The sequence below is a fragment of the Phascolarctos cinereus genome, unplaced genomic scaffold (genome assembly GCF_003287225.1).
Source record: "Phascolarctos cinereus isolate Bilbo 61053 unplaced genomic scaffold, phaCin_HiC Scaffold_726;HRSCAF=1367, whole genome shotgun sequence".
Classification (NCBI taxonomy): Eukaryota; Metazoa; Chordata; class Mammalia; order Diprotodontia; family Phascolarctidae; genus Phascolarctos; species Phascolarctos cinereus.
In genome coordinates, this window is record NW_027556098.1 from 176,127,468 (window position 1) to 176,153,713 (window position 26,246).

The window sequence follows — 26,246 nt, forward strand, 5'->3', positions numbered from 1 at the left end:
ATTGCCTATTCTAATTGCTCTAATTTATTATTCTTCTCTTATTGCTATAGCTAGCACTTCTAGTATGATATTGAATAATAGTGGTGATTATGGGCATCCTTGCTTCACCCTTGATCTTATTGGGAATATTTCTAGCTTATCCCTATTACAGATAATGCTTGTTGATGGTTTTAGACATATTCTACTTATCATTTTAAGGACCACTCCATTTTTTCCTATGCTTTCCAGTGTTTTTAATAGGAATGAATGTTGGAATATGTCAAAAGCTTTTTCTGCATCTGTTGAAATAATCTTATGATTTTTGTTGTTGATATGGTCAGTTATATTGATAGTTTTCCCCATACTGAACTAGCACTGCATTCCTGCTACAAATTCAGCCTGGTCATAGTGTATGATCTTTTTGATATGTTGCAGTAATCTCCTTACTAGTATTTTATTAAATTTTTTGTGTCAATATTCATTGGGGCAATTGTTCTGTAGTTTTATTTCTCTGTTTTTGCTCTTCGTGGTGTAGGTATCGTCACCATATTTGTGTTGTAAAAGGAATTTGGTAGGACTCCTTCTTTGTATTGGAATTAATTATTCTTTAAATGTTTGATAGAATTCATATGTGAATCTCTCTGGTCTTGGGCATTTTTTTCTTAGGAAGCTTATTTATGCCTTGTTCAATTTCTTTTTCTGAGATGGAATTATTTAAGTATTCTATTTCCTCTTCTCTTATTCTGAGCAATTTACATTTTTGTAAATATTCATCCATTTCACTTAGATTATCAAGCTTACTAGGATATAATTGGGCAAAACAGCTCCTAATGATTGCTTTAATTTCCTTTTCATTGGTGGTGAATTCATTCTTTTCAGTTTTGATACTTATTTGGTTTTCTTTCTTTTTTAAAAAAAATCAAATTAACTAATGGTTTGTCAATTTTATTTTTTCCCCATAAAACCTTTTGATTTTTTTGATTAGTTCAATGGTTTTCTTACTTTTAACTTTATTAATGTCTCCCTTGATTTTCAGGATTTCCAACTTGGTGTTTAATTAGAAATTTAAATTTTTTTATTTTTAGTTCTTTTTAGTTGCACGCCTACTTCATTGATCTGTTCTTTCTCTGTGTTATTGACTTAAATGTTTAGAGAGATGAATTTTCCCCTAAGTACTGTTTTGGCAGCATTTCATAAATGTTGGTGTGTTTTCTCATTGTTGTCATTCTCTGTAAGGAAATTATTGTTTCTATGATTTTTTTTTACTCATTCTTTTTTTTTTCCTATTTAAAAGTGTTTTATTTTGTCCAATTACATGGAAAGATAGTTTTCAACATTTACTTTTATAAGATTTTCAATTCCAGATTTTTTTCTCCTTCCCTTTTCTTCTCCCTCCCTACAACAGCAGGCAATCTGATATAGGTTATACATGTACAATCATATTAAACATATTTCTACATTAGTTATGTTGTGAAAGAAGAAACAGAACAAAAGAAAAAAACAAAAAAAAGTGAAAATAGTATCTTTTGATCTGCGTTCAGATTCCATAGTTTTCTTTATCTGGATGTGGATAGCATTTTCCATCATGAGTCTTTTGAAATTGTCTTGGATCATTGTATTGCTGAGAAGAGCTAAGTCAGTTATAGGTGATCATTGCACAATGTTGCTCTTACTGTGTACAGTGTTCTTCTGGTTCTGCTCACTTCACTTTGCATCAGTTTATGTAAGTCTTCCAGGTTTTTCTGAAATCTGCCTGCTCATTATTTCTTATAGCATAGTACTATTCCATTACATTCATATAACACAGTTTGATCAGCTATTCTCCCTTTGATGGGCATCACCTCAATTTTCAAATCTTTGTCACCACAAAAAGAGCTGCTATTAATATTTTTGTAAATGTAGGCCCTTTTCCCTTTTTTAGGATCTCCTTGGGATACAGACCTAGTAGTGGTATTGCTGTCAAAGGGCATGCACGGTTTTCCCTTTGGATATAGTTCCAAATTGTTTTCTAAAATGTATGGGTCAGTTCACAGCTGCACCAATAGTGCATTAGTGTCCTGATTTTCTCACATTCTCTCTAACATTTCTCATTTTCCTTTTCTGTCACATTAGTCAATCTGATAGATGTGAAGTAGTACCTCAGAGTTGTTTTGATTTGCATTTCTCTAGTTAATAGTGATTTAGAGCATTTTTTTTCATGTGACTATAGGTAGCTTTAATTTCTTCATCTGAAAACTGCCTGTTTATATCCTTTGACCATTTGTCAATTGGTGAATGATTTATATTCTTATAAATTTGACTCAGTTCTCTATTTATTTGAGAAATGATGCCTGTATCAGAACACTTGCTGTAAAAATTGTTTCCTAGCTTTCTGCTTTTCTTCTAATCTTGGTTGTATGGGTGTTGTTTGTGTAAAACCTTTTAAATTTAATGTAACCAAAATTAACCATTTTGCATTTTTAATGTTCTCTGTATCTTGTTTGGTCACAACTTCTTCCTGTCTCTATAGATTTGACAGGTAAACTACTCCTTGCTGTCCTCATTTGCTTATGGTATCACCCTTTGTGTCTAAATCACGTACCCATTTTGACGTTGTCTTGCTATACAGTGTGAGACGTTGGTGTATGCTAATTTTTGCCATACTATTTTCCTGGTTTTTCTGGAAATTTTTGTCAAATAGTGAGTTCTTATCCCAGAAGGTAGAGTCTTTGTGTGTATCAAGCAGTAGATTACTATAATCATTTACTACTGTATCTTGTGTACCTAACCTATTCCACTAATCCACCACTCTATTTTTTAGCCAGCACCAAATTGTTTTGATGATTACTGCTTTATAATGTAGTTTTAGATCTGGTAGGGCTAGGCCACTTTCCTTTGCATTTTTTTTCCATTAATTAATTCCCTTCATATTCTTGACCTTCTATTCTTCTAGATGAATTTCTTATTATTTTTTCTTGCTCTGTAAAATACTTTTTGGTAGCTTGATTGGTGTGGCATTGAATGAGTAAATTAATTTAGGTAGAATTGTCATTTTTATTATGTTACCTCAGCCTACCCTTGAATAGCTAATATTTTTCCAATTGTTTAGATCTGATATTTGTTACTTTTTCTTTTGGTTTAGATTATGTAGTTTCTAATTAATTTTAAATTTATATTTTCTAGGTTCATTGTTTTTCCAATAAGATATTTCACATTTTCTTCTATTTTTACATTCTTTTGATTTTGTTTTATTGTTTCTTGAAGTTTCATAAAGTCATTAGCTTTTACTTGCCCAATTCTAATTTTTAAGGAATGATTTTCTTCATTGAGCTTTTGTACCTTCTTTTCCATTTGGTCAGTTTTACTTTTTAAGGAGTTATTTTCTTCAATGAATTTTTGTACCTCTTTTTCCATTTGGCCAGTTCTGCTCTTTAAGTAGTTCTTCAGTGAATTTTGGTTTGGTTAAGGTTTTTTTTTTTAAAGTCTTTAGCATTTTTTTTTGTGCCTACTTTAGCAAGCTGTTGACTCTGTTTTCTTGATTTTCTTGCATCGCTGACATTTCTTCTCCCAGTTTTTCCTCTACCTCTCTTGATTTTTAAAACCCTTTTGAGCTCTCCCTGGAATTCTCTTTTTTGGTCTGTGAGTAATTCACATTTTTCTTTGAGGCTTTGGCTGTAGCAGTTTTGACTTTGTTGTCTTCTGTGCTCGTATCTTGATTTTCTGTGCGACCATAGTAACCTTTTAGGGTCAAGTTCCTTGTTGTTTGCTCATTTTCCCAGCCTATTTCTTGACTCTCAACTTTTTGTTAAAAGTTCAGCTTTCATCTGGGGTGGAGAGAGCGCTGTCCCAAACTTTAGACCTTTCTTGCTCTTATTTTCAGAGCTAGCTCTAGGGTTTTCTAGGTTGTCAGTTCTTCTACATATACCATATACCTATGGTGCAACCATAGGAGAGGTGTGGTCACTGCCCTCTTGGCCTATACTGTGTTCAGAGTGACCACAAGCACTCTTCTCTGCCCTGAGTCTGTGATCAGTGTCCCTGCCCCACTGTGGCTAAAATCAATAGTGTGCTAATGTTTCTAGGACTGCAGCCTAGAACTGAGTATGGGCAGTGTGACAGGGCCCTGTACCTAGTACCAGCAAAGAGTTCCTTGCATCTCCTTCTGACCAGTTGTCTGTGTTTTGAGAGCGACTGAAGTTGCTATTGCCATTGAAGAACTGCCTCCTCAGACTGCTGCTGGCAGCTACACCCCCCACTCTCAGCTCTAGCGTGACTAGACTCCAGGTCCAGCTATCACCCCACTGAGACAGACCTTTCCTCCTGAGTTCTCCTGCTGTGGAATATTGTTTCACCCCACCCCTTGTTGGTTCTGCTACTCTAGAATTTGAATTGAGAAGTTATTTTAAAGTTGTTTGGGGAATTTGGGAGAGCTCAGGTGACTCCTTGTTTTTACTGCACCATCTTGACTTTGTCAACGTATTGTTTTTACCTCAAGAAAATCATCTCCTCAAAGAAAGAAGTTGAGTTTTATCCTAAAATAAAAATCTTAAGAGTAGCATTTATATGACTGAGTTTGTAGAACCAAAGGAAATGACAATAAATTCCTATTTTATCTATTTTTTAACAATAACTAGATTTGTTGCCTATAGCAATATACAAATAATAGAAGATTTTGAGGTTGATCAGAATAAAACAGAAACTTGCCAAGGTGGATCGTAACTAACAGCCAGATTTGGGGGTTGGGGTGGTATTTTTCTAATCAAATTTATTTGGTTATCTAGGTTTTTTAGAGAATAATTACAGTTATTGGAGAACTCATACTAAATGTTTCAACAGCTGATTGAATCAAATTTACCAAGGATTCAATAGTGACTAGAAACAACATGGAAGAGAGTTTTAGTGGACTGGAAGATCAATGTGGATATGATGTAGCAGAAAAAAATAAGCTAATTGGGTATTAGTTTGCATTAATAGAAGCAATAGTGTTAACTATGAGGGAAGTGATAGTCTTCATAGCAGTGTGGTATGTTGAACAAAATGCTGCCTGGGGGAATCAAAGAGACCTAGTATTATACAGGCTTTTATACTTAATAGCAAATGTGATCCTAGTCAGTCAACCAGAGAAGTTATATATCCAAATCTCATAGGACAGCTTAAGGATCAAACGGAGAATAAAGATAAAGTACTTTTGTAAACCAGAGAGAGAGAGAGAGAGAGAGAGAGTGTGTGTGTGTATGTATAGATATAGATAGATAAAATTTTAAATAAAAAAAGGGTAGCGATTACCATTGTTATTATTCTACATAAATAGACTCTAGAACAGGGGTGGAGAACTTGTGGCCTTGAGGCCTCATGTGGCCCTTTAGGTCCTCAAGTGCGGTCCTTTGACTGAATCTAAGTCCTTTGACTGAATCCAAATTTGGGTTGCCCTAGGCAACTCTCTAAGGCCTCCTTACAGAGAAACTGCTCATCTGTATTGGTGGAGGTATTTTCCATAGGGGGATTTCCACTCTATCAGCTAAATCATAGGTTTGGATGAAGACAATATCCCAGCTTAAGCTACTTGATGCAGTTTTAGTAGAAGCTATTTCACTATTAACTTTTTTTTCTTTGTTTCAGGTTTCCCCTCAAAAAACCTATAAGGTAAGTTGTTCAGTACAGTAAACTTCTAAAAGTTTCTCAGTCATGACATTATAAGAGTAAGCATACATTTTAAATTTAGTTTAAAACATCACAGGTACATTTTATTTATATTAGGATTGAAAAAGTGAATTACAGAAAAGGATTCAGTTTAAAATCTTCAAAGTAACAGAATATTTTGCTATTGTAAAAGGTACCTAATGTTTCTTATTTTATTTTTACAAAATAGCATTGCTTTAATAATGTATTTTTAGTAGATTTAAAAATATTGGTCATTGTTATTTAGGGTTGCAACCTATGAACATACTTCATTTTGCAGTCTTTCTAACTATTTTAAGAAATGAGCTAGCTTCAAGGTTGTAGTGGAAGTATATTGCCAGTTCAGAATTTTTTTTTAGTATTTGTGTGACTGCAGTTGACCTTATTTTAAGAAATGCGTTCTGGCATGCTGGTATATCATAAGAATCTTAATTAACTTTTAAATGTTTAAGGAATTTTAACTTTACACAAAATTTAAATTTAAATTAGATATGTAATATATACATGCAAAATGCATCCAGGGATAAAAGAACTAGCTCTCCTTTTCTTCAGTACTTTTACTGCAGCAATTATTCTCTCATGTTAACATGTTTATCTAAAAAAACTTAACGCTTCACAGACAATATAATAGCTTTGTTTTTTCCATCTAGACTAAAATGTAAAGAATGATTTAGTGCCAATATTGGTTCTTCTAATGATTAAATAGCTGTTATATATTATTGCTAGAGTGTAATAAACTGGCTTGATCAGGATTTTGACCTGACTATGCTTTAAAATAAAAAACAGTTCTAGTTCTATCAAGAGTTAATAGTAGTGAGCTGAGATTTCTTTGGCCAGAGCTTTAGACAAGCTGTTATTACCTTGGTTCCCTGACTGGCTATCTGTCCTTTAGAATGGAGAAGATTGCAGTGAAGACAGTGAATTGTGTGTAGGTTTTATAACCCCACAGTTTGGCACAGTTAGAGGCATGGAGTAGATGCTTAATTGATGCTTATTGAATAGAGAAATTAATATTAATTCATATCTAGAAAGAACTCTTACAATTTATAAAGTGCTTTCCAGATAACACTGTTGCATAGACATTGAAAATGTTTTTATCCCCCATTTTATAATTGAAAAAACTGAGGGTTAGAGAAGCTAAGTGATTTGTCCATAGTAACATAGCTATTATCAGAGATGGAACTTGAACCTAGGTCTTTCATTCTTAAATCCAGTGAGTTTTTTGTTTGTTTGTTTTTTTAAATTTGTACAAGCTGCCTCTCCTAAATACCTGGGTTCCTGTCTGTCAAGTCAAAATAATAATGGTCAATGAATCTTTAATGAACCTACTAAAATTTTTGAACAAACCTTTGTTTAGATACAGATGTGAACTATAAAGAGTAAATAGTGTTTTAAATGTTTACAAATACATCTACTGAAGAGACATACTATATTGCATGTTGGAGAGACTAAAGCTTTAAGCCACTTGAGAACAGAGTAAGGAAAAAAATGTAGGACAAATTAGATGTAGGGAAAAAAGAGAATTGCTTTCTTCTTCCTTGTTCCTATTTTAAAACTCACCTTTTTGGTTTTTACAAAATTTCTATTCTAGTGATTCAGAAATTGACATATGGTTATTTTATTTGTTTATATATCTATCCATCTCACCATTTATTTGGTTATTTGCTTACCTTCTTATTTATTATCTATTTCAAATTTAGGCATGCAAGTATTTTGACCCGAGAGTCTCCAACAGACAAGAAGCAGAAAGTTGAACGCAGTACATCACATGACTTTGACCCCACAGGTAACAACCATCCATATGATTGTAAGAGTAGATAGTATAGAAGAGTTTGACATAAAGCTGCTAAATAACCTGTGGCATTCAGCAAGTTACTAGACATTTAATATGACTTTTTTTTTTTTGGTGAGGCAATTGGGGTTAAGTGACTTTCCCAGAGTCACACAGCTAGTAAGTGTCATGAGTGTCTGAGACTGGATTTGAACTTGGGTCCCCCTGACTCCAAGGTTGGAGCTCTATCTACTCTGCCACTTAGTTGCCCCTTATAATATGACTTTTAGCAGTGGAATAAAACCTTTGTTTTGGAAGAATATAGATAGTCTTTGCTTCTCACCCCAGTCCATTTATATAGAATTTACAAACCATTTTTTCCTGCAGTAACAATATAAGTAAGTGTTGTTCTTGTCATGGGCTTAGCATAAAAAACCAACAACATATATGTGCCCAAAATATGTCTTAAGTACAAAGATATAACAATTGAAAATTTATGTAATTTTTCAAAATATGGTAATGGATTAATTAGCTTTGAGTGAAATCAAAATAAATAATTGATCTTATTTTATAAAAAGCAAATAATAGTGAGTACTTTTTCTTGCTTCAGTTGTGGTAAGTTTAAAAAGTGTCCTTTATGCAGAAATATCCAACACTAAATCTTAGTAATTTTGGGTCCCTTCCTGAAATATTCATTATGCATGTAGGTTTTTGAGAATGAATGCGTTTTGATTTTATGTAAATAGTGTGGCTTGAATCTCTTTTGTTTCTGGGCATTCAGAATCTGCTTTCAAAAGGTAAACTTAGTGTTTAATACACACACACCTACCCGTACACACACTTTTAGAGCTTCCCTTCCTTCTTTTTAACCCCAATTACACATAAATCCTTTTAGGCATTTAGTTTATAAAACTGTATGAATGATTCTTTTATGACCTTTGAGGGTGGTGTGTGTGTGTGTGTGTGTGTGTGTGCGCCTATAGTATGATGTTCAGTTGTGTTTCTCTCCATAGGATTATGTGATAAGATGAGGCAAAGAAAGGATGTTGCTTTTCCAGGACATGTGAATAGAAATCTGTTTTTAAAGGAAAGTGAACATAGTTTATGTTTCAATGTAAGATGGCTCACAACAACTGTTTTTTTTTTAAAAAACAAGCTACTCTTTCCATTTTGGGGAAAAAAGAATTTTAAGTGAGCTTGTAGCTAACAAATCTTATCCAACAAAGGAATGCTAGTCTATAAGAAGTTAATAACAATGTCTATAATTCCGTACCTTCTTGTATAGGAAAAGTAAAAATATTTGTTGTGGTCAACTTAGGAGATTTGGATGGAAAGAATGTGTCATGTGTTACCAAGATGGATCTCAGTTTGAGAGAGAACATTCTCTGTGTTTCTCATGTAACTTTGAGATCATGGGACCCAGTGGCTTTTCTTATAGTAACACTAGTTACTGTTTAGGGGCCACAAGTCTCTACCTTACTCCAAAAATAATACTGATGGTTTGTTACATCGCTGTGTATTGTTGATCTGTTGAAATCTTCTCTCCAAAGACAGATGTAGGGAAGTTCTGTTCAGTGGTCTATGTTAAGGATAATATCCTGTTTAGTATCTCTGTCTGTATAGTCATTAGAACTCTATTCTAAAGAATTTCTTTATCCATGTGTCATTGTATGAATAAATGTGTTTTTAATTGTCTTTTCTATGATAAATCTTTAGAATGTGTTGTTCATGGCTTGTTCTGAGTGCTGTCACTTGTGGTGTTCACACCTTGTTTGTGTTTTGCACGATTTAACCTGATCATTAACCTGATTCATTCTTTTTTCATGAAGTTTTTTCTCCTTACGTCAGTCTCCATATTTTCTATATCTTTCTCCTTTTCTCCCGCTTTTGTGCAGACAGCTCCTCCAAGAAGACAAAGTCTAGTTCAGAGGAGAGTAGATCGGAGACGTATGGTAAGCTAATGCAGCACCTTCAGCCATGTACTTTTCAGCCTGATTTGTGCCATTTTGTTTCTGTGTACCTGCAGCCTCTTTCTTTTGTCTGCCCTGCATGGCTAGGGAGAGGGAGTCTGGGGCTTTCGTGTGGCAGTGATTTGACAGCTTGTAGTTACTAGAGACTAACAGCGTAGATACAGGGATAGGCTATGTTCTCCACATTCTCTTGTCTTCTTGTTTTTGAAAGAAAGTGCAATATATCCATTTTGTTGCTTCCCACATGATGTGGATAGGTTTTGTCTCCTTTTTATGTCCCATCACTGTGTTAAGCTGTTTTAGTTTGGAACAGTAGTTCCTAGGTGGTTAAGATTTCATATTGTATCAGCTACTTTTTTCTTCTCATGATCTCGAAAAGCTGTTCCTATAGAATGACAGAGGCTCCCTTAGCAGCCTTCTTCATTTTTTTGGCTTAAACAATTTGTGCTTACATTTCATAAAATTCTCTAAAAATTTTCCCTCAGTTTGAAATTTTCAAAACAGTACCTACCCTTTAAAGATATTGATCTTTAGAAAAATTTAGTTTAGTCCAGATGTGTCTGCTACCTTGGTGGGTGGTTGATTTACCCAGTTTGCTTTAGGCTATGTCCTATCTTCCAAAGATAGTCCGAAGCGTGTGATATGCAAATTTGAAAGCTGAGTTAAATGTCTTCTTACAATATCTGACTCTTCTGTGTTTCAGGAATTGTAGATATCTGAAAGCAAATTCAGATCAAATTTATTTAAATAGTTTAGAACCGGGCTGGTAAATTATCCCTTTTCAGGAAGATTTCACACTTTTTCTAAGGTTAGGAGATTGATAGTAAAACAAGAAATCTGGCCTTTTCTAGTTGAGGATGAAAATCTGTCATATGGCAGCTTCGCTGGTTATTTTCTGAAATGCTATATACAGGTGAGAAAATCAGGAAATTTTATATATATTTATAATATCAGTCATATGCATCCAGATGTATGGGGATTTTACAATTTTTATCTACTGTCACAGTATTAAACTGCTTTATTACTTGTAAGACCTCCCTCAGAATTTAGTTAAAATCACGAAGGAATTCATATTAGTAAAATATTAATATCAGGGCCCTTTTTCTGCTTTCACTTGTGTAAAAGAGCCCTATGCCTGCTCCTTTGTAAGAGTAGGCTTTTTACACGTTGTTCAATAGAAAATGTGTTCCATTCCTGGGGGAATATGTTTTTTACTCTTAATGTATGGTGTCCTGGTTTTTTTATAGGTATGAGATGACGTACTAACTTAAACTGACTTTTCACTCCAATGTTTTGCCTTCATAAATAATTTCTTTTAGTTTATTCTCTGCTTAGAATCTCGGAATTCAGTTTCTTTACAGAATTTCTTCATAATCTTAATTATTTCCTTCCAGTGGCTTTGACTTTCCATTTCTCTAGTTCTGTGCCATGTGAAGAGATACTTGCTATTTGCTTTGGACAGGGCTTAAACAATTTAAAGATCTATGACAAGAAATATTTTGCTAATATTTTTCTTACAAGTGATGAGGATTTTAACACTGGTTCAGACATGCCATTGGCTGTGTAGTAATAGAAACATCTTAAGTGGTCATGGGGAACTGAGGTGTGGCTTTTTCTTTGTGTTTGTGTTCTTGAAATAAAGCATTATGAGTGAGCCCAGATTATCAGAAGCACTTAGTGGAGGGACTGTAGGGAGAGGCAGAGTTCCTGGACCATGTCCTAGATTTAGATGCTACAAAGCTAGTTTACATTGGATGATACAAATGTTTCAAAGCTACCAAAGTTTATTACTTAAATGAAAAAGCTATTTCCTGGCCAGTTGAAGATAGTTTGCCAGATAGTTGCATTAAAAAGGATCTCTTAGAAAGTCATTCATTCAACAAGTGCACCCCCCTACTCCTGCACTACTAGTTCTATACTAGGCATTGAGGACACAGGCAAAGTGACGATAGCTCTTGTTCCCAAGGAACTTACTTTCTAGGGGAAAACCAACATGTAAGTATAATGATTGCAAAATTATGCAAAATCACTACAAGATATTTTAGGGGTATTAGGAAAGGCCTTGTGTAGGAGATGTGGTACCTGAGTGAAGCTTTTAAAGTAATCTGGAGATTGTGAAAGGTGGAAATGAAAAGGGGAATTTTAGGAATGGGGGGGATGGCCTGTGTAAAGGAATAGAGATGGGAGATAGGAGGAACAATCAGTTTGACTGGACCAAAGTTGTGTGAAAGACAGTAATATATGAGAATCCTGGAAAGGTAGGCTGAAGCCATATTTTGAAGTCAAGTAAACATAGACTTGAATTTGAATAAGTAACACCTATTGGTGAAATTTAGCTTTATGTAGGGCATGTTGAAATGTCAATTTGTTAGATTTTTCTTTTGAGGTTATACTTACCTTTCTTCTCTTGGAGTAAAATTTGAAAACCAGATACTCATTACAGTCACCAACTATTAATTTACAAGTTTTTCTTCTTTTTTTTTTAAACTGAGTTAGCCACTTTTAATTTGTGAGAAAGACAGTGATTTGGAGTTCTTTCACTTAGTTAATTTCTCATAGAAACTGTTTTCTTTTTTTGTCATAAAAACGCATTTCTGAGTTACTGTTCATTGTAATTGGCAAATTTTTATTCTCTTTTTTCTCATTCCCACCCCCCGCCTTTGAGGATATATTTAGAAGAAAAAACCGAATGTTTTCTTACCTCTGGTTCCAACTATATGTGTTTCTCCTTTCTTTACACTCTTTCCCTTGGTAATCTTATTACTTGTAAGGCTTAATTATTCCCTCTGTGTATAATATTCTGGAGCCAAGCACTAGAGTTTTGGGGCATAGTAGATATTTAATAAATGTAGAATTGTTGAATTGCTCTCTGTAAAGAATCTGATTGGGAATCAGGCATTGCTGAACTGTACCAGTTTCTTGGGCAATAGCTCCTTCTTGAAAACTAGTCTACATGATTTTGTCCTTGACCCCTAGGGCTTCCTCTCTCATTAATTTCTAAACATTATTCTTGGTCCAAGACTTTCTTGCCCTTAGGTCTGCAGGACTTTCTAGGTTTCAAGTTCTGTCGCATTTGTTCCTTTCCCCTTTCTTCTATGAACTGGGTATCTGATTTTGGTACCTACTGTCTCTTTTCCATACTAGATCAGATTTATCTAGGATTTAATCAAAGATATTTATATTTTGTAGGAAAAGAGAGTATCAATTAAAAAATTTCTCAAGATAACCTAATTAGAGGTTCATATATATATGTATATGTGAATAAATTTTTTTCTACTCCATCTAATTGTATGGTGCCTAAACTTGTTAGTTAATATTTAATTGAAGTTTCCTTAGACTTAGTTTGGTCCACATGATCCTCTCTATATTAGGAGGCTATGCCATGATATTTCACTTCCTTTTAGCCTTCAAATACCAATGGCTTCATATGTACCTCAGAAACCTGGGCATCCTAAACTCAGCTCATTCTACCTGTTTTGCTGTCTCAAATTTGTTCAGGAAGCCTTATTGCTGGCAAAATGTTGGTGATCCTCCCACATTCCTGTATAATCATTTTGCAAACTAGATACTCTCCGTCCTGTCCAAAAAGGGGAAATAAACATATCTATTACATACCATTAAAGTATTTCCTCATCACCCTGAAAACAATGATTTAACATAATGCCAGGTTCGCCAAAGTTTCTTCCATCACATTCCGAATGCTATATCTCTAGCATTTCTCTCTCTCTCATGCTCCAGTCTATTATTGCCAAATAGGGAGACAACATACCCACTTTCCTTTGCTTTGATCAGGTTATATTTGTAGTATTCTGTTATGGGTCTGTTTCAGAAAGGAGAACAATCCCGAAGAAGACAGCTAGAATGGTTAAGAGCCTTGAAAACATGCCTTAGATGATCATTTGGAGAAAATGAGGATTTTAAACCTATAGAATACATTACTCCTCTTCGCTTACTCTAAACCAGGAATGGGGAACCTGTGACATTGAGGCCACATGTGGCCTTCTAGGTTCTCAAGTGTGGCCCTTTGACTGAATCCAAACTTCACAGAACAAATTCCCTTAATAAAAGAATTTGTTCTGTAAAACTTGGCTCGGAGTCTATACTGTAGCCAAACTGCTTTATTTGCTGTTCTCAGGTCATCACATTATATGTTTACAGCCTGTCCTGTTATTCCTAGAATGTTTTCTCTCTTCTCTTTTGCCACTTGGAACCTTAGCTCCCTTTAGGCCCTGCTTAAGTACTATTTCCTTCAAGAGGCCTTTGCTGAATCTTCTATTTCTTAGTGCCCACTCCCATAACTTTATATTTATTTTGTATAGCTATTGTGTTTACATATCTGAACTTACTGTATCCCTCTGGGAGGATGTCAGCTCCCTGATAGCAGTGATAATCTTACTTTTTGACTTTATATTCTTGTACCTAGCAGCATTCTAGGCACATAGTAGGCACTTACAAATGCTTTTTGTTTGCTTGATTCAGGCATCTCTTATTTATATATCTATTAGCCTATTTAATCCCCCCACTAGAATGTAAGCTACTTGAGGGTAGGAATTATTTCACTTTTGTCTTTTGTATTCCTTTATCTAGCACAGTGCCAGGGACATAATAGTCACTTAATAAATGTTTGATTGCTTGATTTGTACTGCCCTCTCCTGTTTTAGGCTTTCATCGTCTCTTGAACTTTTGCTAACTGCTGTCCTTGCTTGTTAATTCTTCTTCATTCTAAAATTCAATCTCAACTGCTTCTAGGGGATTTTCCTGAATCACATTCCTGATCATATAATTTCCTTCTTTAAAACATTGACTACCACATAAATCCCAAATAATCTGATATTAAAGATTCTCCATAATTTGGCCCCAGTCTACCTTTCTAGCATTGTACTCCAAATATAGCCCTGCCTTTTCATATCTGTCTAGAAAGCTTTTTCTTCCCATCTCTTCCTTCTAAATCCTGCCTATACTTAAAGGTTCAGGTGAAATGCTACCTTCTCCATAAAGTAGACCTGACCCTACCGTTCAGAAATGAAACCATTCACCTCTGAACTCTTAGAACATTTTGCTTGTGGTACTTACTCCAGATCACTTTGTATTTTGGTTGTGCACAGATAACATGATAGTTTCTGCTGCTTACATTTAACTTTGGTTTCCTCATCTATAAAATGGTGATAATACTTGCATAGATTGGTGGTGGGAAATTGGCTGTTAACTGTAAATTACCTTGTAAATAAGAGCTATTATTGCATGTCTTACTTCCCCCATTAAGTAATTTTAATCATCTTTGTATTATCCATAACATAGGCTATACTCATGTTTATTTTCATTGATTTGAAAGAATAACTGTTGGGATTGGGTAAAACGTTTGGTAAGAAGACATTAATAGAAGTAAAAAATGGAACTTTGATTTATCTTAAATTGAACTCTTCCATTCCTTTTTCTTATTAAAAATATTTCTGGTTATATTCAATCAGGAACAAAAATATAATCAGCATATTTGGGATTTTAGGCCCCTAAAATTGGCAGCATTATTACACATTTAACCAAGAGGCTTCTTAATCAAAGGATTATCTGAGGTCTTACTCATAAAATATGTCTGTCTGGCAGCAGAGTTTTAAAATGAGCTGTTTTTGTGGAGTAGCACATGGTCTTTCCCCACACCCTTCCCTGAAGCTTAATTCTTTAGACATGAGGCTTAGAGAAGTTTGATCATGTAATGAAATCAGAGTTGAGGAAAGACTAAGATATACTTTCACCAAAATGTATGCTTTGTGGGATGTTTAGCATGTGCTCTTTTAATCTTCCATTTTAAACATTCTCCATTTCCACTATATTTTACTACCTAGCACTCTGCACTTTGCCTCTTTCCCAGAAGTACAGTGTTGTGAGATTGAATAATTTTCTAGTCTCTCCAGAGGGGAGAATTGTCCTTCCCTCCCACCTCCATCCCAAAATCTCAATAATACGCCCTAGATCAGTAGTTCACTAGTAAGGAAGAAATATCTCATTTAAAAAAAAAGACATTTTAATCATTCTAAAGAAAGAAGTTTGGCTTTTTTTTTCTTATCAGGAGATAGGGAGTCTCTGGAAATTGAGGTAAATCTAGTCTTGACAACCATTTGATCTAGCACTTTTTCAAGAAAATTTTATGATTTGTGCCCTAGGATCATTTTATATCACTGTTTATAATGAAATAAAATCAATGTTTAACATTTTCCCAATGAAGTATGGTAGCCCTGAAAGGATTAAAGTATATCGGACTTCATTGGGAAGAAAAAATTGTGTGATAGTTGGGATATTGTTGTTGGGGCTATAATTCAGCCAAAACAAAGAGCTGTTAACATCTGGCCTCTTTTACAAGCATTTTCCCCCCTTGAATGGTAAGTGGTGGTTAGTCTTTGATTTCATTTTTCATCAGAAAAATTACCAAAAAAAATTTAAATTATCTTTCATGGAACTTTTCATACATAGGAACAAAGAAATACTGAATTTTAGGATTTGGGAATCATCATCAATGATTGTTGAGTACCTTTTTTTTTTAAAGGCAGTTGAAGTTAAGTGACTTACCCAGGGTCACACAACCAGTAAGTATCAGGTGTTTGGTCTGAGGTCAGATTTGAACTTAGGTCCTCCTTACTTCAGGGCCGGTGCTCTATCTACTTCGCCACCTACCTGCCCCAGTGTTGAGAACCTTTTATTTATGGTGGTATACTATGTTTTTAAATCCATGGGTTAGTCAAAGTGATACATTGATTTCATGATGCTTACATTTAAATGGAAGAGTCAGCATACATGTGCACAGAAAAGAATATCAACAGGAGATCAAATAGCAAATACTTCTTTTATCTGTGCCCTCATCAATGTGCACATTCCCTTCAGTGGTATAGATCACAACTCATAGATGCCTTCTCATTCTGTGGTTCTTGTTAATATTTTCTTATAAATCCTTTATAAGGAATCTTTGCCACATATTGGGAATTCTTTCATTAAATTTCTTTACATTATAGAGGGACTAATGAGGCACGGGGGCTATCCTTCAGTTATCCCTCACTCTTGCTATATAATTTTCCTTGTTCCCTCTTCTATTATATATCTTTGAGAATATTGTTAACACTACTTCTTATGCATAATTCTTTGTTAGTCATATGCTATAGCCTATTTACACATTGTACGTCCTTTTCCATTGCCCTCTGGATGATCTGTCACTGTAATTGTTCAGATATTGCTATTCCTTGATTCTTAGCCACATAATGGCACTGGAATAACATTTTTCATTTATTCAGAGAACATTTATTTTGTGCCTGGTATATGCAACAAAGTGTGCCAGTTGTTGGAATACAAAATGGAACATCTCCTTTCCCCAAGGGGCTTAAATTAAATTGGGACAAAAAGGTTGGTGTTAAAATGTGAGGCTCATGACTAAAAAATTTGTGATATGTGAATACATTACAACATTATCATATTCACAAGAAACCAATCATGAAGTATTTATTAAGTACCTGTCATGTGCCAGGCACTATGCTAGACACTCTAGAATTAAGTATAAAGAATGAAGCAATTTCTGCTTACAAAGAGCTTATATTCTCATAGGGGAGACCACAAGTGCATAAAAAGAAACATACAGCATAAATATAAAATTAATAAGTACAAGTATATACAAAGTGGTTTGCCTTTGAAAGGAGAAAGGTCACCTCTTCATGAGAGATGAGTGAAGAAGGAGATAGTGGGAGGATGTGAGATGGGGAAGAAAGAAGAGGGACTCTGGGGAATGGTCTCAGTGTTTTCAGTGAATTAGTAGGTTAGGCTTTTGTCTGATAGGATGGAGGATAGATATGCTGTGTTGGACTTGAGGCCAAATGAAATTGTTTGGAATAGTTTTAATGGTGAGTGGGATAATGAATTGGTTAAGGAATATGGCCATGTTGCATTTAGGGCTTAGTTGAGATTATGTAACATAATTTGTAGTGATTTTTGTGACTTTTTCTAGCTCCATTCAGTCCTTCTTGTATTGTCAAGTTAATAATTGTCAAGAAGTGTTAATGTATGAAGCATCTCCTATGTACCAAGCATTGTGCTAAGTGCTAGGGATACCAGAAAAGGCAAAAGCATTACATACTGTTCAAGGAGTTTGCAGTCTAATAGTGGAAACAGTGTGCAAATAAGCATATTCAAATAAGATGTATATGAGATACAGTGGAGACAGTCTCAGAGGAAAGACTCTAACAGTTAAGGGTAATTAGGGGAAAGCTTCTTGCAGAAGACGGGATTTTAGCTGAGCATTGAAGGAGGCCAAGGAAACATGAGCGATGTTGTTAAAAGGCAAGGAGTTAGGAGATGAAGTGTATTGTGGGAGGAACAGCAAGGAGACCAGTGATACTGTGTCCTAGAATACATGGAAGTGAGAGTGGAAAGGTAGGAAGGGGCTAAGATATAAAGGGCTTTCAAGGCCAAACAAAAGATTATGTATTTGATCCTGGAGGTAACATGGAGCCACTGATGTTTATTAAATAGGGAGGTGACATAGATTTGCATTACAGCTGGGTGGAGGATGGACTGATATGGGGAGAGACTTGAGGCAGAGACCAACTAGAAGGCTGTTGCAATGGTTCAGGCATCAGATGTTGAGAGCCTGTACCAGGGTGGCGATAGTATCAGAAGAAAGGAGGAAGAGTATGTGGGAGATGTTATGAATGTAGAAATGATAGGGCTTAGCAACAAGTTGGTTTTGGTGGAGTAAGAGGTTGAAGAGGGTTACAGAGGTTGCCTAGTTACTTTGTCACCTGGTAACTGGAAGGATGATGGTACCCTTAATAGTAATAAGAAATTTAGGAAAAGGGGAAGTTTTGGAGGGAAAATGAGCTCAGTTTTTGACGAGTTGAGTTAAGATATCTACAGGACATCTAGCTCTAGATGTCTAATAAGCAGATGATTTGAGACCAGAGGTCAGAAAAGGTTGGATAAGGGGTGGGTAAGTAGATTTGAGAGCCATCTGCATAGAAGATAATAATTGAATCCATAGGAACTGATAAGATCACAAAGTGTAGTAGTATAAAGGGAGAATAGAAGAAGACCTGAGACAGAGCCTTATGGGATACCCACAGGTTGACAGGTGTGACCTGAATGAAGATTCAATAACTGAGACAGAAAAGTAGTCAGACAAATAGAAACAGGAGAGAACAGTGTTACCAGAAGCTTGAGAAATGAGAGTATCCAGGAGAGCAAGGTGATTAGCAGTGTCAAAGGCTGCAGAGAAATGAAAAAGAATAAGAATTGAGAAAAGGCCATTAGATTTGGAGCTAGTAGTTTCAGCTGAACAATGCAATCAGAAGCTGGACTGCAGAGTTAACAGAATGAGATGAAAGGAAGTGGGAGCACCAAGTATAGATGATCTTTTCAAAGAGGTTAGCTGAGATGAGAGATATAGGCTGATAGCTGTAGGGAAATTTGGGCATGATTGTAAGAAGGGAAGCAGTCAGTAAATAGGAAGAGATTGAAGATTAGTGTTGAGTGGGGAAGGAAGAGAGGTTCTTCTGGAGGAGATAGATAGGATGGAATCACTGAGTAGGAGGGAATTGCAACCTATCTAAGGTGGGGGTTTGTTAGGGTATTATACGTGATACGACAAGGGGCAAAGGACTCATTTCTTAAGAGGATAATGTAGAGTTGAATTTGTTCACCAAGGATTGAAGATAGGGAAGGGAGAAGAATGTATCCGTTGCAGGGGTGATAGATGGCTTGGGACTTACGGATAGAAACATTAGAGTTCAAATAAATGAAAGTCTCATAAAAACAAGAGAGATCAGTATTTTTTACTTAAGTTAACCTTTGTCTCAAGAAGAAACTGTGGGAAATTTAAAGTACTAAACAGTTTCCCAGTTAAAATTCGGTTTGTTCTCTTCATCTCAGTTCGTTGTCTGTTTGCAGGGTTTGTCCTAGTTAGATTCTATTGATGGATCATTTCTATGGGCTTCCCTTCTAGCTGTGTGCCACAGTCTGGTCTATATCCAGTTGATTTTTCTAGTGTCAGTAGTTAAACTGAGTCTTTTTGAATAATTATAGGTCTCATTTAAGAAACTCTGCCGTCTTTCAGGTCTTGATGCAGTTGGTACCATGTCATCCACGAACAGGAACATCTAGAGGACCTCACTGTCTATAAGGACTCACAGGCTTGACAGGAGCCTAAAGAGGCCATCTAGCCCAACCCATACCTGAGCAAGAATCTCCTCTTCAACATACCTGATAACTGGTCATTTAGTTTACATAGAGACCTTTTAGTGAAGGGAAATCTGCTGTTTCCTGAGGCAGCCCATTCCATTTTTGGACAGCTCTAATTATGAGGAAGTTTTTTTTCATTTTTCTGAGTCTAAATTTTCCTTTTTGAGACATCTACCCATTCTTTTTTAGTTCTGCCCTCTGGCATCAAGCAGAAAATGTCTAATCCCTTTTCCAGCTGGTAAGCCCCTTTAGATTTAAAGACAGCTACTATACATTTCTCATATGTCTTCCTCAAATCCCCCAAATCTAGGATGAATATCTCAATTTCCTTGTTTCAATATCTGTATAGAGCATGATTCAAAACCCTTCAACATTTGAATTACCCTTCTCTAGATAGTCTTCAGTTTCGTATTATGTGATATCTATAGCCAAATGAATACCACAGATGTATTCTGATCAGTGAAATATATTATGATTCTCAGCAATCTGCTCCTGGACCCTTTTGTCTATCCTAATGTAGTGTAACACACACACACACACACACACACACACACACACACACACACACACTCTCTCTCTCTCTCTCTCTCTCTCTCTCTCTCTCTCTCTCTCTCTCTCTCTGTCTCTCTTTCTCTTTCTTTGTCTCTCTCACTCTCTCACTCTCTCGCCCTCTCTCGCCATATCGTACTGTTGATTTATAATGATTTTGGAGTTCGCTAAAAACCTTTTAACTTTTTCACACCAATAGTAAGTCTTCCTCATGTTAAACTTGTTGAATTTTTTAACTTATTTTAGCCTTTTAATTTCAGTTAATTATATTTAACTCAGTCTTCTAACCTGTCATGATCTTTTTGAATCATGATTCTGTTTTCCAGTATGTTAACTATCCCTCTTAGCTTTGTGTCCTCTGCAGATTTCATAAACATTGTATCTATGTCTTTATTCAAGTTCTTTATATATATATATATATATATATGTACACATATATACATATATATAAAAAGCTAAAACACTATTGGATCTATGACAAATTCCTGGGGTATATCACCGAAGACCTCCTTCCAAGCTGACATGGAATCATGATGACCAACTGCACTGGACAGTCTCTGACAGTGACCCACACTTTTGGCAAGCATAAATCATGTTATGCTGCATTATGTATCACTTGATATTAAGTATCTGAAGGTTATAAACATTTTTTTCTGTTTCTTTTTTATATTACTTTTAAATGTGTAGTAACTGACTTAATCACTTGGTAACTACTTATTTACCCTTTTCATATGTGTTGGGAGTGTATGCATGTGTATGTGTTCATGTATGGATGAATGCATGATTTTCAGAAATATCCCAGATACATCTATTTTGTTAAATGCCTATATTTTCTCATTGATGAGAAGACTCAGATTTGTAAACCATGTCATTTTGGGTTGCTGTTTTAACTCCTTTGCTTTTTGGACTAGTGCAAGGTGTTCCAAAAATCTTAGAGCGATTAGCTTAAAGCTGAACTAAGAGTTTTCGAACACCTTGTATTATTCCATTTCACTTTATAGTTTTAAGTGGTTTATGTTGACTTGCCTTTCCTTTATATTTGAAGGTCTCTTGGTCACTTGCAGAATTTGTTGTTTATCATTGGAATTGTTAAATTTAACCACTATGGAATCATGTATTCTTTCAATTGGTGCTTTCTTTTCTACATTAATAAGTTCAGGACAGACTGCTTCTTGCATTATGATAATCAGGTTTTTTGATTTGTAGTGTTATTTTAAGAGTACTATGATCTGGAAGTTGTTTCTGTCCAGCCTATCTTTGAGACTTTGGCTTGTATAGAGATAATGATTTTTAAAAAAAAAAAATTTTTGCTTGTTTTCCAGTTTTAATTTCACTCTGACATTTTGTATTATAAACCAATTTATCTCTCTTTTGTTTCTTAGGAAGACTTTTCTAGTCTGCTTATGGAATTTAAAAATACTACATTTAGATCTTTATCTTATGACATTTTCTTTCCTGTTTTTTTTTAGTAGATTTCATTCTCCTTTTGAACTATTCTAGAATTTCTTGTTCAATGGTGTCTTGACATTCTACAAGATTGTTTCATCAAGCATTGATTCACTTCCCATTGTCTTATAATATAATTCCTAGAAGGTTGAGAGCTTTGTAATCTCTTTGATGATTTAATGCTCATCCTTCTAATTTTATTAGCATCTTCATTGTTAATCTGCTGGTATTCTGGATTTTTACTGAGTTTTCTTCTTGTAAGCTTTGGTGTGTCAGTGTTTTTACCTTTCATTACCCACTTATTTCCTACTTTCCCGGTGGATAGACCCCATGGATAGAGGTGAATAAAGGGTTGGACTGAAAAGGTATATTAGTCTCCTGCCATTTTGTGAGATTTACATTTCATTAGCCCTTGGTCCTTAGTAAACTGGGGAGAAGGGACAATATTGCTCCCAACTGAGTTTGCATTTCCTAAATTCCTTTGTAGCCACTTAACATTAGACTCCTTCACCAGTTCCTCTCCTGGTTCACATCTTTTCTTTCTCTGCCTTTTTTTTTTTCTGGGGACTGCTGCAGGCAGAGACAGCATGCTTCCCTATTTTCCTTCTCCCTCATTCCTAGAATCAGTGTCGCCTGCTTTTTATTTTCATTTTTTTTGGGGGGGGTTGTTGTTTTTTGTTTGTGAGGGTGAAGAAATTAGTAATTGAAGGGATATATCTGCAAAGTCTGCAGCTGGAAAGAATGGGCCACAGGTATTAGCCTGAGGTTGTTTTATGTACCCCTTATGGCAGTGTGGTGGGAGAGAGGTGTTAAGTGAATTCTTTAAGGATTAGTGGTCTTCAGTATTCATTCATAAGAATTTTCCTGTATCTGGATTTTCTCTTTTGTCTAATATATTCAGTTTTAATTATTCTTTATAATACTTCTTGGTGAGTGAGTGGGGGGCAGCAGGAGATAGGTGTTGAGAGTTAATGAGGATTGGGGAAAGTATCTAGTCCATTAGCTAGTGAGTGACCTGGAAGTCTCAAACAATATTATCTCAATATTTTATATCTTTGGAAGAGATTTATAAAATTTTCACATCTGCATGGAGGACCAAAATATAAGTGTATATTAAGTGTTTAAATGAGAAATACAAAAAACAAATCTAACAAGAAAATGCTTGTATTAGTTGAAAAAATGACAGTTGAATTTTAGGGATGTAAAGTTGGTTGGCCTTTGGAGGCCACTTTTCATTTCTTCCCTGTTATTTTCATAGCTTCTTTTTGACTACCATTTGTTTTACTACTTAATTATTAATTTTTATATTACTTAATTCTTTCTCATGTGAGATGTCTTGGCTTAGACATACTAGGGACTTAGAGCTATTGTTAGGAATGTTGAATCAACATTTGTATTTGTCATAATCTTATCATAATAAGTTGAAGTTTACAAAACACATTTCATTTTATCCTTTTGAGTAGTATCCTCATTGTAGATAAGGGAAGTGAATCCTAAGCAGAATTAATAATGTGACTTGCCCAAGGACATATAGCTAGTTATCAGAGCCAGGATTTCAGGCTTCCAGTTCCAGATCTGAAACTTTTCACATTGCTTCACAGTTACAGTTTTTTCCTTTAATTTTTTCTCTTATGTTTTCATCCTATTTAATACTTTATTATGCATGAACTTATTTTGAATTTTTTTGTTACCTGATTTGACTCACTTGTACTTATCCTTCTTTATCTTTGTATATACTAAATCATTAGAACTGAAAGGGACTTTAGGGATAATTTTGCCCTAATTCCTTCATTTTGTAGACAAGGACATTAAGATCTAAAAGGGGAGGGGAGAGTAATATGACAGTGATTTTATCAATATCACATAGTGAAATAGTGGCAAGAGTAGGACTGGAACCCAGGTTTCCTAGTTTGTAGTCCAGTACCTTTTCTAGTACACTGTGAACTTAGAGCTTTGGTTTTAGGTCAGATGGAGTTGAAATGTTTCCCTTTTGAGATTTAGAAAATCTTAATGTAGAAAAAGGTAATTTCATTCTCCCCCTCCCCCTTCCCCCTGCCATGTACTCCATTTTGGTGAGATTCTTATACAGACCCTCTAAGGGTAAAAGGGGGTACATGATGATAAGTAAATATGATGATTGCTCTACTCATCTTTGGTAGACTCACGACTCTAGTTACTGGGGGTTATTTAGGTATGGGCTTTTACTCCCAATTTCCCCTCTGTAGCAAAGGTTTATCTTTATATATCACTTACTTTATATATCACTCCTTGTCAACTTTCCTTTGTTGCATAAAGGACCTGAACTGTCTCCCAAAATTAAGATAAGGCTTGAGTGAATGAGGGTGAATGTGGTCCAGTCTTGGCTTTTCTTCTCTTTCTTTTTCTTCTGTTAGCCCTTTCTTGTTTACCATCTTGAATGTACTGTGGAGGCTGGGTCTTTCACATAGTCTTGTCTCTCTGCACTGCCCCCCACTTCATTTATGTGGGTATGTATGTGCACATGCATACATATATGTACACATATTCACACAGGCATTTTATTTCAAAATGGGGTTTCCCTCTAAAAATCACTTCCTCTCCCTGAGGTTTGGTTTCCTCATCAGGAAATGAGAGAGTTAGATTAGATCTTCTCTGAGGTCCTTTTTCGCTCTAGATCTATGATCTTAGGATTTTTTTTTCAGGACAGGAAAAGTTTAACAATCTGTCCTAAAATGCTTGATTTTGTCATTTAAAAAAAAACCCCACTTAAAATTATAAGAATGTAGGATAAAAACTGTTGGTGTATTTTGCTTATAAGACTGTCATTCTTAATAGCTGTCTCAGTCAGGTTTCCTGATTCTTAAAATCAATTCTGCTCTAACACTGTACTGAGAAATGACTGTAGTCTGGGTGTGATCTTACTGATGTTTCCCTTCTATTTGTTATGGTTCCTAGATCCCTATTTTTTTCCTTACCTACATAGATTTCATTTTTTACTTTGTAATTCTTCTAAGATGTGATTTGTTACTGATATTTAATAATCATTTCTGTATTTTTCTTATATTATGTCTTCCTTTCCTCACCCCATATTTTGTATAGGTCTTGTTCAGCGCTGTGTGATTATCCAGAAAGATGACAATGGATTTGGGCTGACGGTCAGTGGAGACAATCCGGTCTTCGTACAGTCTGTTAAAGAAGGCAAGCAGTTCTTTACGATCATGTTGATAATAGTGTTTTGCTTCTTAGGAAGTAAAGGGGTAAGATTAGAAAAGCTGGATTCATGTCCCACACTTCATTTTTTTTTTTTGAGATAGACTAACTTGTATCCATTACTACATTAGGTAAAGTGTGGACTCACCTAAGGTGAAATTATCTCAATGTTTGTTTAATGTTTTAGAAGAAATAAGAAATTTTTGTTTATTGTTTAGAAAAAGTATAAATGTATATATACACATATAAATATACACATATACTTCTGTTTGCATCTATGCATATATATCTGTCTATCTCATATCTCAGATTAGACCTGTGATTTAATTATTATAGGCAGCTTTTAATGAGAAAACTTTCTGTACCAGTACAGATTAGCACCAGTTCTGCAACTTGTGGTTGTTTGGAAGAATGAGAGGTTAAGTAACTTGTTTGGTGTTATATAGCTAATATATGTGAGAGACTGGCCTTAAACTTAAGTCTTCCTGGCACTGAGATATGCTTTCTATCCAGTAGTTCTCACTGCTTACCTATGTGAGTACATGCACGTCTGTGTGTACGTGCACATATACGTGTTTGAATGTTATGGTATGGTGGCCATAATACAGTGTGCTGCTTTACCTATGGTGGAAAAGCTGGATTCTTGTCATTTCGTTTATTTGTGACACTTGTGAATTGTTTTTTACAAAGACATCTTGAATAAAGCACAGACTCAAGAATAATTAAGACCATTTTACTGTTCATTGAAATTAAAGAAATGAATTCAGTTTTGCATTTACATTTTACATTCATTTACAAATGAACACAATTTTACATTTCTTTAGATGGAGCAGCCATGCGGGCTGGAGTACAAACAGGTGATCGAATCATCAAGGTGAGGAAGACTTTTTTTGGTTGACATTTTGCTGAATGATACTTCTTATGTACTTATGTACTTCTTGACTAGTGGTTTCTTAAATAACAACCCAGTTGCATATCATGCATACATTATAGCTAAAAAAAAGGATTGATTTGATGTATTTGAGTTCAGTTCAGTGAATATTTGTTAAAGTTTTTACTATGAATAAGATATTGTGATAGGAGCTAATAATAAAAAGATTAAACTAAACATTTTCCAGTCCTCAAATAATTCATATGACCTGGTAGGAATTTGTTGGAAAATGTTTTATTTAACAAAATATGAGAAAGCACCTAAGATTTAGAGCCTTTGGATAACACCTAAATTCAGAATGTTTGAAAATGAACTTGTTGAAATGTTTATAAGTTATGCTTTTGGGGGGAAATGTATTATTTTTCTGAAAATATTATTTACTTCTTTATCTTTTTATTTTCTTATTTGACATCTTGGGTGTGGAGTTTGTTCATGTGAAAAAACAAAAATGTTTCTTCTTTGCAAGTACTCTTTACTCTGAGATTTGAAAGTTCATTGAGTGGTGTCTTCTTGTTTGAATAGAATGTAATGTGCTTCACCACAA

The 26,246-nt window shown here is 35.0% G+C and overlaps 1 protein-coding gene across 4 annotated transcripts in view; it reads left to right on the forward strand.

Annotated features, from left to right (window-relative positions):
* The window catches only part of ARHGEF12 (Rho guanine nucleotide exchange factor 12), a 171,266-nt gene that overhangs the window by 73,826 nt on the left and 71,194 nt on the right, over positions 1-26,246 (forward strand). For 2 of the 4 annotated variants that reach the window (XM_020984849.2, XM_078146897.1), the window contains exons 2-6: positions 5,578-5,601; positions 7,338-7,423; positions 9,304-9,360; positions 24,661-24,759; positions 25,596-25,645. In XM_020984849.2, the coding sequence (XP_020840508.1) occupies positions 5,578-5,601; positions 7,338-7,423; positions 9,304-9,360; positions 24,661-24,759; positions 25,596-25,645 (316 nt within the window). The remainder of the gene's footprint in view (positions 1-5,577; positions 5,602-7,337; positions 7,424-9,303; positions 9,361-24,660; positions 24,760-25,595; positions 25,646-26,246) is intronic. The other 2 variants (XM_078146896.1, XM_020984850.2) reach the window with 2 other exon arrangements.